General features: G+C 48.6%; 1 protein-coding gene across 1 annotated transcript in view; it reads right to left on the minus strand.

Annotated features, from left to right (window-relative positions):
• MPP1 (MAGUK p55 scaffold protein 1) overlaps nucleotides 1–7,272 on the minus strand; it is a 41,860-nt gene extending 34,588 nt beyond the window's left edge. The window contains exon 1 of the mRNA XM_080652489.1: nucleotides 6,996–7,272. Within this exon, the coding sequence (XP_080508615.1) occupies nucleotides 6,996–7,097 (102 nt within the window). The 5' untranslated portion in view covers nucleotides 7,098–7,272. The remainder of the gene's footprint in view (nucleotides 1–6,995) is intronic.
• Between the last annotated feature and the right edge of the window lie 4,770 nt (nucleotides 7,273–12,042).

Below are 12,042 nucleotides of genomic sequence, written 5' to 3' on the forward strand. Positions count from 1 at the left end.
GGCATGGCTCGGTGGTTGAGCGTCCACCTAAGAACCAGGAGGTCACGGTTTGATTCCCAGTGTGCCTGGGTTGCAGGCTCGATCCCCAGTGTGGGGCGTGCAGGAGGTAGCCAATCAGTGATTTTCTCTCATCATTGATGTTTCTCTCTCTCTCTCTCTCTCTCCCTTCCTCTCTGAAATCAATAAAAAAATATTTTTATATTATTATTATTTGTTTAATCCTCACCCGAGCATATTTTTCCACTGATTTTTAGGGAGAGTGGGAAAGAGAGGGAAAGACAGAGAGAAACATCGATGGGAGAGAAACACATCGATTGGTTGCCTCCTGCACAAACCCTGACCGGGGCCCTGGGCCGGGGAGGAGCCTGCAACTGAGGTACATGCCCTTGATCAGAATCGAACCTGAAACTCTTCGGTCCACAGGCCGACGCTCTATCCACTGCGCCAAACTGGCCAGGGCTGAAAAAAAAAAAGTATTTTTTCAAAGAGAGTATGGACTTCAGAATTAGTGAGGGTTGGAGGAAGAGCATGGGCACAGCACCTTTCAAAGTATACAGCACGGGGGGGGGGCCTTTATGTGAGGGGCGCACACGGGTATTGATGGAAGTTCATTTCTATTGCAACTGCGGGGCACTATGCTCCCAAGTCATCTCCTCACCTGGAGTCCAAGCGTTAGGAGGGCTTCTCCACACAACTTGGGCAAGCTGAGCCCGTGAGAGGATTAGTGCTCACCTCACGAAGGTACATGCAGGTGTCTGGGATACAGCAATGAGCAGGAGACAAGACCCCGTGCTCACAAAGTGGGCGTTGCAGTGGGCAGATTCAATGACTACCAGGCGTCCTCAAACTACGGCCCGCGGGCCACATGCGGCCCACCGAGGACATTTATCCAGCCCGCCGGGTGCCGCTGCCTGTCCTGCTTAGCAGCCGACTCGTCCCGGGCCCGCGGTGAGCATAGGAATTTGTTCATAGTTTGTTTGTTTTTTAAACTATAGTCCGGCCCTCCAACGGTCTGAGGGACAGTGAACTGGCCCCCTGTTTAAAAAGTTTGAGGACCCCTGGACTACACAATCAGAGGGAGAGGAAGACAGAAACATCAATGATGAGAGAGAATCATGGATGGGCTGCCTCCTGCACGCCCCCTACTGGGGATCGAGCCTGCAACCCGGGCATGTGCCCTTGACTGGAATCGAACCTGGGACCCTTCGGTCTGTAGGCTGATTAGATGGAATATCAAAGATGATATGTGCTATGGAGGAAAATAAGGCAGAAGTGGGGCAAGGGGGTTTGCGATTTTAAGTAGGGTGTCCAGCCCAACCAGTGTGGCTCATTGGTTGTCAACCTGTGAACCAGGAGGTCACAGTTCCATTCCTGGTTTCTCTCCTCTCTCCCTCCCCCTTCCTCTCTCTGAAATAAATTAAAAACAACAAAACATATTAAGTAGGGTTTCCAGAAGAGGCCTTGCAGGAAAGGTGACTTTTGAGCAAAAACATACATATGTATTTTCTTCCTGTATATCCTATCTAAAAAAGAGGGAATATGCTAATTGACCATCCCTCCGTCACAAAGATGGCTGCACCCACAGCTGAGGCCAAGTTCCCATAAGGAGCCTAACAAGCAATCAGCAGGGACCTGAGGCTATGCCCTCCCCGACCCGGCAGGGCTTGACAGGGGACCTCAGGTGGCACCCCCCCCACCTGGCAGGGCTTGACAGGGGACCTCAGGCGGTGCCCCCCACAAGGCAGGGCTTGACAGGGGACCTCAGGCCACGCCCCCCGCCTGGCAGGGCTTGACAGGGGACCTCAAGGTGCGCTTCCTGTCCTGGTGCTGGGCTAGGGGACTTCAGGCTGCTCCCCTGCCCTAGTGCCAGGCCGGGGGACCTCAGGCCACGTCCCCCAGCAGGTGGGGCTTGACAGGGGACTTCAGGCCATGCTCCCCCAACCCCGGCACCAGGCTGGGGAACCTCAGACTGCACCCCCTGCCTGGCGGGGCTTGATGGGGGACCTAAGGCTGCACCCCCCTCCCGGTGCTGGGCCTAAGGCTGTGCACCCCCTGCTTGGTGGGGCTTGACGGGGGACCTCAGGCCATGCCCCCCACCCAGTGGGGCTTGACAGGGGATCTCAGGCCATGTCCCCCACCTGGCGGAGCTTGAAGGAGGACCTCAAGGCATGCCCCCTGCCCCGGTCTGGGCTGGGGGACCTCAGACCACCCCCCTCCCGTCCTGGCGCCAGGCCAGGGGATCTGAGGCTATGTACCCTGCCCAGCAGGGCTTGACAAGGGTGGGACTGGCTGGGTCTGGATATAGCCCAATGGGGGGAGGGGGGTGGCCGGGTCTGGGTCTCATGCGATTTTGAGGTGCATGTGGGTGGGCAGGGACTTGACTCTGGGTCCCGTGGTGTGCCCCAGACTCTGACAGGAGGAAGGTTTTCATATACATTTTACTAATTTTCTTTCATCTCTGACACGTCTAGTATAGAGAAAGGGCAAATAGCAATATTAAATTATTTCCTCTAATTAATCCCCTTTTAATGTGCACGAATTTCCTGCACCAGGCCACTAGTTTCTTTATACGGAGAAAAAATAAAAAGTGAAGAATCAGAAAAGAAAATTCCATGTTATGAAAGTTGTGTTCTGGTTCCGTAATTCAGAGCTTTTCTTCCTGTCCAACCCCCCCCCCCCCATTCCGGGTCACTTCCCCTTTCCCAGAGCTTTTGGAAATTCGGCTACTTACTCTTGCCTTTCTATGCCCCACACCCAGAGCCCTCCTTTCTTAGCAACACAGAAAGTTTTGAGCAAGTCACTGCTTAGGGAAAATCCCTACATCAATGAAATGTCAACTGATTTCGTCTTGCTTGCCCCAGGGTACATTTGGCAACGTCTCCAGACATTTTTGTTGTCGCAAGTGGGGAGCGGGGCAGGTATTAGTTTTCTCAACAAAGAATTACCAGACTCAAAATGTCAATAATGCCAAGGTCAGAGAGACCCCAACTTCAGGGAATTGGTCTTGACCTGGGAAATCGAATTCACTGTCAGAGAACAAATGAGTTAGAAAAGGTTATCTTCTCTAATTTAAAATATTGACTAGAATGTGCATGATAGAATTTTAATATACTCAGCCTCCGAGTGGTCACAAGGACATGAAACTCTTTAGTTTTGAAAGGCAGTCACCAAGTTCCCAGAAGGCAAGGAGTCGCACAGAGACCACACCTTGTTCTGGGAAAGTGGGGAGAAGACTAAATAATTTGAAAATAGCACTTTATTTTCTTTCTTTTTTTAAAAAAAAGTTTTTATTGATTTCAGAGAGGAAGAGAGAGGGAGAGAGAAACATCAATGATGAGAGAGAATCACTGATGGGCTGCCTCCTGCACTGGGGATCGAGGCCACAACCTGGGCATGTGCCCTTGACCGGGAATTGAACCCTGACCTTGTGGTTCATAGGTCAGTGCTCAACCACTGAGCCACGTCGGCTGAGCTACACTTTATTTTCTATTATGCTTTCAGTGAAAAGGAACAACTCGGGCTCCAACAGCTTCACAGCTCCCTAAACCTGCCTCTGTGTCCTCACTTATTTACACGTAGCCACAGCACCAGGCCTGCACATAGTAGGTCAGGGTGAATGATGACCGGTGTGGAGTGATGCTGCAAGTGATGGCCTAAGACAGTGGTCAGCAAGCTCATTAGTCAACAGAGCAGCAAACCGCGGCTCGCGAGCCGCGGTTTGCCGACCTCTAGCCTAAGAAGCAACAGACAGGTCTTCTTAGTGGAAACTCACCTGGGCCTGACTTATTTGTCAGTTCTGTTTTTTCTTTTTGGTTTGTTAGTCCTCACCCGAGGATATTTTTTCTATTGGTTTTGAGAGAGTGGAAGGGAGGGGGAGAGACAGAGAGAAACATCGATGTGAGAGAGACACATTGATTGGTTGCCTCCTGTACCCGCCTGACCGGCGCCAGGGATTGAGCCTCAACTGAGGCACATGCCCTTGAATGGAATCAAATCCGAGACCCTTCAATCCGTGAGCCGATGTTCTAACCACTGAGAAAACTGGCCAGGCCTGTTCATTCATTTTTTTATGTGGGATAGGCCCAAGGGAATTTTTAGGGATTCTCGACCTATTTAATGCCAGGTCATGGGAAAAGTGCTGCTTCAAATCAGACAAAAGAGAAAAGTAGTAGTAGGAATTTTACAATCAATTTTATGTGTACTAATGGGTACTATGTAAAGAATAAGGCCAGCCCAGCCGGCGTGGCTCAGTGGTTGAACCTATGTACCAGGAGGTCTCAGTTCTATTTTGGGTCAGGGCACATGTCCGGGTTGCGGACTGGATCCCCAGTGTGGAGCATGCAGAGAGGGCAGCTGATCAATGATTCTCTCCCATCACTGATGTTTCTATCTCTCTTGCCCTCTCCCTTCTGCTCTGAAACCAATAAAAATATTTTTTACAAAAGAATTAAGGCCAGAGAGAGCTTATAAGATCAGTTTCTCTAAGGAAGGAACTATATACTTAATGGTGGGAGACAGGTTACAGTTCAAACTTATTGCAAAATTATCATTTGACACTTTATATATATATATATATACACACACACACACACACACACACACACACACACAGAGTGGCCAGATTATTATGATCTCTGAACACATAATAATCTGGCGACTCAGTGTGAGTGTGTGTGCGTGTGTGTGTGTATTAGAGGCCCGGAGCATGAATTCATGCATGGGTGGGGTCCGGCCAGCCTGGCCAGGAGGAGGGGACATGGGTGGTTGGCCGGCCTGCCTGCTGGTCGAGGGGACAATTTGCATATTAGCCTTTTATTATATAGGATATACACTGAGTGGCCAGATTATTATGTGTTCAGAGATCATAATAATCTGGCCACTCAGTGTATATTTTTAAAGGCAAGGATCTAGATATTTCTTTTTAAAAAAATATATTTTATTGATTTTAGAGAGGAAGGGAGAGGGAGAGAGAGATAGAAACATCAATGATGAGAGAGAATCATTGATTGGCTGCCTCCTCCACACCCCGCACTGGGGATCGAGCCTGCAACCCAGGCATGTGCCCTGACCGGAATCGAATCTGGAACCCTTCAGTCCACAGGCCGATGCTCTATCCATTGAGCCAAACCAGCTAGGGCCACTTTTTCAATATTAAATGTGGACTACGGTCAGAAGTAAAACTTTGGGTTTTGAGTCTTGCCAGGATAGGAACACGGGATGCCTGCCCCTGGACAGGCGGCTCTTAGAGAGATGCTGGATGTCCCAGTGCAGTTCAATGTCCCAGTGCGGTTTGAAGTGCCCGACAAGTATTATCTCAGGAAAGCATCACCGCGACCCTCCAGGCAGGGCTATTTTACAGAGAAGAGAAACCTAAGGCACAGAGAGCTTCAGCAGCTTGCCCAAGGCCACACAGCAAGCGCGAGGCACAGCCTAGTGTTGTCAATGAAGACTGGTAAGAGCGCTGAAGGGAAGGCGAAACTCAAGAAATAATCAGCCCGGCCGCCGTGGCTCAGCAGTTGAGCGTAGACCTATGAACCAGGAGGTCACGGTTCCATTCCCGGTCAGGGCACATGCCTGGGTTGCGGGTTCGATCCCCAGTGTGGGGCGTGCAGGAGGCAGCTGATCAATATTCTCTCATCATTGATGTTTCTTTCTCTCTCTCCCTCGTTCTTCCTCTCTGAAATCAATAAAAATATATTAAAAACAAAAAAAGAAATAAGAATCAGCAGGTTGGTGGGGTGAAGCCACCCATCACCACTTAGAGATTCTCCCTCCGATGCCCACACCTTGGCACATCTGGATATTATGTCATTCAGGGATTTAGTACCTCTTCTTATTTCAGCTTTTCAAATCGTTTAATAACAACAAAACAACTGGGCGGACCCACAGACTGTATCCAATATCTGAGGATAAACTCACAGCTCCACAAAAACCGCTGTCTACTCGGATGGTGCACCCACCACATAACTCTTGCAGTTGTAGGACCTCTTTTCAAATAGGCGGACAATCTCCCCACCTGCCCATCAGATTTACACACGGTCTGGTCATGGAGTTAGGGGGCTCAGCTTATGTTGCGTGAAAGGAACCAGACAGAAAAGGGCTGCCCACAGTTAGATTCTCTCTCTCTCCCTCTCCTCCTTCGCTCTCTCTTGGTCTGTCTCTCTCTCTCTCCCTCCCTCACTCCCTCTTTATTCAGTGGTACCTGGCCACCATGCTGTGAGGAAGGCCAGGCCACTGGCATGTCCTGTAGCTGATGGGTCAGATGAGCGAGGGAGTGAGTGAGCTTTCTGGTAACTGCACCCCTGCGGGAGAGACCCCTGAGCGACCACCTTGCCTTGCCGGGTCCCACTCACACCCAGAACTATGAGAAATAATAAGAAAATGGTCACCCTCCCCTGTGGGCATCTTTGAGGACAGAGGTTCGCAGGCGTTTACAGGTCATCGCAGGGACCCTGAGGGCAGAATTACCTCTGAAATCCTTGCATTCCTCGTCCACTCACACACACACACACACACACACACACACACACACACACAGGCGACCGCATGCACACACTAACACAAGGGATCCTGCTACATGCAGAGGGACAGTGAGTGAGCACTTTAGAGCCAGAGTTGGCTTTTACAACCCTTTCTGCTGACCAGACACAAGCGTTTCAACACCAACGAATCAGACCTCTTGGATCTGCTCCTCAAGTCTTTCTGTTACCCTGACTTCCGTCCACGAAGAAGTTTTCCTTGACCTTAAAAAGCACTCTGTCCAGGCCTTGGCCTCGGCTGATTCCCACCCAGAAGGGCTGACCAGGGCAACCACCCACCGCACCCAAAACTCCTCACACGCTGCTTCCCGCCGCGGCCTTCACCCCGGAGACAGGACCCCCGAGGGCAGGCCCCCCCGAGGCCAGGGCCGCAGATGGACGAGGTCCCGCAGCAGGCAGTGCGGCCGATTCCTGGCTCGGCACCCCGCGCCCCGGGGACCCACGGGGCCCGCTCACCTCGGGCCGGCTGCGCTTCTGCAGCAAGTGCTCCAGGTAGAGGTCGGAGAGTGCGGTGCGCATGCTGCCCCCGCCCTCGCCCCCGCTCGCCTTGAGCGTCATCTTGCGGGAGCCCAGACGCTCAGACGCGGACGCGGAGACTAGGGGTCGAAGCGAGGCTGCTGTGCAAGGGCTTGGTGCCTGCGAGGCGAGGGCGGTGGAGGCGGCGGAGGCGGCGCGGCTGGGCCAGTCTCCACCCCGCGGATACCCCGCCCACTGCCGCCCTCGCCCCGCCCCTGGGCCCGCCCACGCCCGCCCCCCGCGGCGTCCGGCGCTGGCTCCCGAGCGCCACCAGGAGGCGCTGCTCCCCTTAAGGCCCCTGCGGCTAAATTCCCGAGGGGCTCGGAGGAATAAAAACAGCGCCAAACAGTGCAGGGGGACCCCCAGCCTCGGGCTGGTTGAGCGCAAGGCCCACTCCCTGGCCAAAGTCCTGGGAGATCAGAAAGCAATCTAGGGGCTTCGACTGCCTCCCTTTGGACTCCAGGCTCTACCCATAAATGGATGCGGGTACGAGACGTTGCGAAAATGCCTTTAGGGCTCCTGTGCGGGAAGTACTCTGTCATTTGCATTGCTGTGCAGTGCTGGCTGGGGCGGCGCGTATACTTTGCTGTTCAATGATCAAAGACCCGATGGCCTCCCAAAGCAAACTGGTTTTTACCTGGATGGGCCACACCTTGTGCTGATGGCACCACATTTTTGAGAGGCCAGCGGAAGCGAAGGGAGACGACATTCGAGCAGGATTCCATAGCATCCTAACGCCTTAATGGTGTTAAATCAAAACTTTTTACTGGACTGCGCAGGGCTCAGGGCTGTTCACTGTCTGTAGAAACCTTTACCAGATTAAAAAAAAAACAACCTGGTCCCCTTTACACCAAGCTAGTAACCTTACGGTATTATACGCAGTTAATTACTCCGTGTAATCTTATTTGGACAGTCCAGTAACTCAACCAACTGGAGGAAATCCAAGGGCAAGAGTTTAGAGCCAGTCACCCACTTTTGTGTGCTAAGAAGCTGAGTTCACATGATTGATGGTTCCCTTCCCCAAGATTGCCCTAAGGGACTACAGAAGGAGAGAGGGAGAGAGAGAGAGAGAGAGAGAGAGAGAGAGAGAGAGAGAGAGAGAGAGAGATATCTCAAAATCAGGAGTGTGATATTGGTGCAGGTATAGACTGAGCAAAGGGATAGATTAGAGAACACAGTGACATAGCCTTGCATGTGTAAATTGGTGGTGTATGATAGAGGTGGCATTTTGTTTTATTATTATTTTTTTAATCCTTACTCGAGGATATTTTTCCACTGATTTTTAGAGAGAGTGCAAAAGAGAGGGAAAGATAGATAGAAACATCGATGTCAGAGAAACACATCAATTGGTCGCCTCCTGCAGGGGTCCTGACCAGGGTCCGGGGCTGGGGAGGAGCCTGCAACCCAGGTACATGCCCTTGATCAGAATCCAAACTGGGACCCTTTGGTCCGCAGGCCAAAGCTCTATACACGGAGCCCAACCGGATAGGGCAGAGGTGGCATTTTAGGTAAGTAAAGGGGAACTTTTCATTAAGTGAAGCTGGAAAATGGTATTTATACTGAAAGAGATGAAATTGTAACCCTTCTCCATGCGGTGCACACAGACACACACACACACACTTCCAGGTAGATAAGACTCAAGTGTCATAAACACAATTTAAAGCTCCTGAGAGAAAACATTGGCAAAGAGCTTGGTGACTTTGGGATAGAAAAACATTTATTAAACAATGCAGACAAACCATTGACTATAAAACAGAATATTGATAACTTTGCCTTTGTTAAAATTAAGAACTTTTACTCATCAAAAGACAAAGCCAGCCCTAACCGATTTGGCTCTGTGGATAGAGCGTCGGCCTGCGGACTGAAGGGTCCCGGGTTCGATTCCAGTCAAGGGCATGTACCTTGGTTGCGGGCACATCCCCAGTAGGAGGTGTGCAGGAGGCAGCTGATCGATGTTTCTCTCTCATCGATGTTTCTAACTCTCTATCCCTCTCCCTTCCTCTCTGTAAAAAATCAATAAAATATATTAAAAAAAAAAGACAAAGCCAAAAGCAAAAAAGACTAGGTGTGCATTGGGAGAAAATATTTTCAATAAACACAAGTGACAGAGGATTTCTATTATGAATATATATGTATATGTATATTATATATATATGTATATGTATATTATATATATACATACATGTATGTACAAAGTAATAAGAAAATAATAAATAATCCAGTAGAGAAATGGGTAAAAATCATGAATAAACATTTCATAGGTGGAGAAATACATATGACCAATAAGTATATGAACAGATATTCTATCTCATTAGTGATACAAGAATGCAAATCAAGACTGCAATGAAATACTACTGTATACTCATTCAATTATCAAAAATTAAAAGGTCTAACAATAGCAGCTGTCAGAGAGGATGTGAATCCATATGAGTTCTTGAACATTGCTGGTGGGAATAAAAATTGCGACTTAACAGGAAAGGAGTTCCCCATTATCTCTTAAAATTGAACATGCATCTACCTTCCAAGATAAATTCTTTTTTAAAAATATATTTTTATTTATTTGAGAGGAAGGGAGAGGGAGAGATAGAAACTTCAATGATGAGAGAGAATCGCGCATTGGCTGCCTCCTGCACGCTCCACACTTGGGGTTGAGCCCCCAACCCTAGTATGTGCCCTGACCCAAGAACCGAACCCATGACCTCCTGGTTCATAGGTCGATACTCAACCACTGAGCCATGCCAGCCGGGCCCAAGAGGAATTCTTAAGTATGTAGCACAGGGACCATGTACACCAAAGTTCATAGATAAACTTTTGTTAATAGCAAAAACAACTCAAATGCCCATTAACTTTGGTATATTAACACAGTGAAATATTAATGAAACAAGAAGAAAACAAATCAGAGATACATGAATATATAAAATAGAGAAAAACCCTTCCTTCGTGCCTTTGCACTCCCTAGAGGAAACAACCTTCCCCAGTTTGGGGGGTAACCTTCGAAGCCTTCCTCTATGCGCATACAAAATATTCAGAACCAGAGTTGCCTTGTTTGTCCAGAAAGAGAACCGTAGAACACATGGCTTTGCTCCTTCTCCCGAGCCAAATCTTTCTTCATTTCCCCCACCTCCCCCATGAAGCAGGCCTACTTTGGGGACTGACCCAAGACAAGATTTTATAACTATGCCGAAACCGGTTTGGCTCAGTGGATAGAGCGTCGGCCTGCGGACTGAGGGGTCCCAGGTTCGATTCCGGTCAGGGGCACGTACCTTGGTTGCGGGCACATCCCCAGTGGGAGGTGTGCAGGAGGCAGCTGATCGATGTTTCTCTCTCATCGATGTTTCTAGCTCTCTATCCCTCTCCTCTCTCTTCCTCTCTGTAAAAAATTAATAAAATATATTTTTAAAAAAAGATTTTATAACTAGAAGATCGGTTTCTGGGTTCATAGGAAAACAAAGCCTGAAGCAAAACTGTCAAGGAAGGGAAAGGAATTGATCTGCCAGCAAGTTTTGACCTCATCTCTCTCACTGGTCAAAGTTCACCCAACTGGATGTTAATTTCCTCATACCTTTGAGTTGGGTTACTTTGGTCCTGGCTGTTATTGGGGAGTCAGATCCCACAAACCACAGTTCAGTGCCGAGTCCAGAGTCCAGAAGTCGTAGGAGTCAGAGCCTCCATGAGTCTGTCCAGACTGAGTTTGAGGGGTATAAATTGGGTCCAATGTTCCATATTTATATGTTAAGAAACTACAGTGATTGATATCAATCCTTAAGAATAGTTTCTGTCTTTCTCTCTTTCCATAAAATCCACCCATTTAAAGTGAATAGCTCATGCCCCCATAAAATCCACCCATTTAAAGTGAATAACTCATGCCCCCATAAAATCCACCCATTTAAAGTAAATAACTCATGCCCAGCTGGTGTGGCTCAGTGGTTGAGTGTCAACCTATGAACCAGGAGGTCATGGTTCAATTCCCGGTCAGGGCACATGCCCGGGTTGTGGGCTCAATCCCCAGTGTGGGGTGTGCAGAAGGCAGCCAATCAATGATTCTCTCATCCTTGATGTTTCTTTCTTTTTTAAAAATTATTATTTTATCATCGTTGATGTTTCTATCTCTCTTTCCCTCTCCCTTCCTCTCTGAAATCAATAAAAATAAAGGACTTGTATGCATGCATATAAGCCTAACCAATGGACACAGACACCATGAGGGTGAGGCCATGAGTGTGGGGGAGGGGTAGGTGGGAGGGCAATGGGAGAATAAGGACACATATGTAATACCTTAATCAATAAGGAAAAATAATAAAGTGAACAATTCAAGTGTTTTTAGTATAATCACAGAGTTGTACAACAATTACCACTATCTAATTTCAGAGCAATTTCAACATTCCCACACCCATCATCAGTCATTTCCCAACCCCCTCCCCAGGTCCCTGGCAACCACGAACCAGTTTTCTGCAGGACTACTAATTGAATCTACCACCAGGGGCTAAAAAAACTCACCCTCGACATTTTATAAGTACAGATTGGCCCTTGCACTGGTTGGTTGCCCAAAGTCACACTGCCCAGGTGGCTTGACAAACTTTAAGTGGATAATTTAACTTTAAGCGATTTCTTTTTTTTTCTAAAATATATTTTTATTAATTTCAGAGAGGAAGGGAGAGGGAGCGAGAGATCAAAACATCAATGATGAGAGAGAATCATTGATTGGCTGCCTCCTGCAAGTCCCCCACACTGGGATCGAGCCCACAACCCTAGCATATGGGGGGCAACCAATCGGGAGGCAACCCAATCGATGTGTCTCTCTCACATCGATGTTTCTCTCTCTGTGTCTCTCTCCCTCTCTTCCATTCTCCCTAAAAATCAATGGAAAAATATCCTCGGGTGAGGATTCACAAAACAACAACAACTAAAGTATAAAGGTATGAAGATTGGGAAAGAAGAAACAAAATTGTTATTATCTGCAGTTACTTATTGTCTTTGTAGAATATTTGAA

This window comes from Plecotus auritus (assembly GCF_963455305.1).
Source record: "Plecotus auritus genome assembly, chromosome: X".
Taxonomy (NCBI): domain Eukaryota; kingdom Metazoa; phylum Chordata; class Mammalia; order Chiroptera; family Vespertilionidae; genus Plecotus; species Plecotus auritus.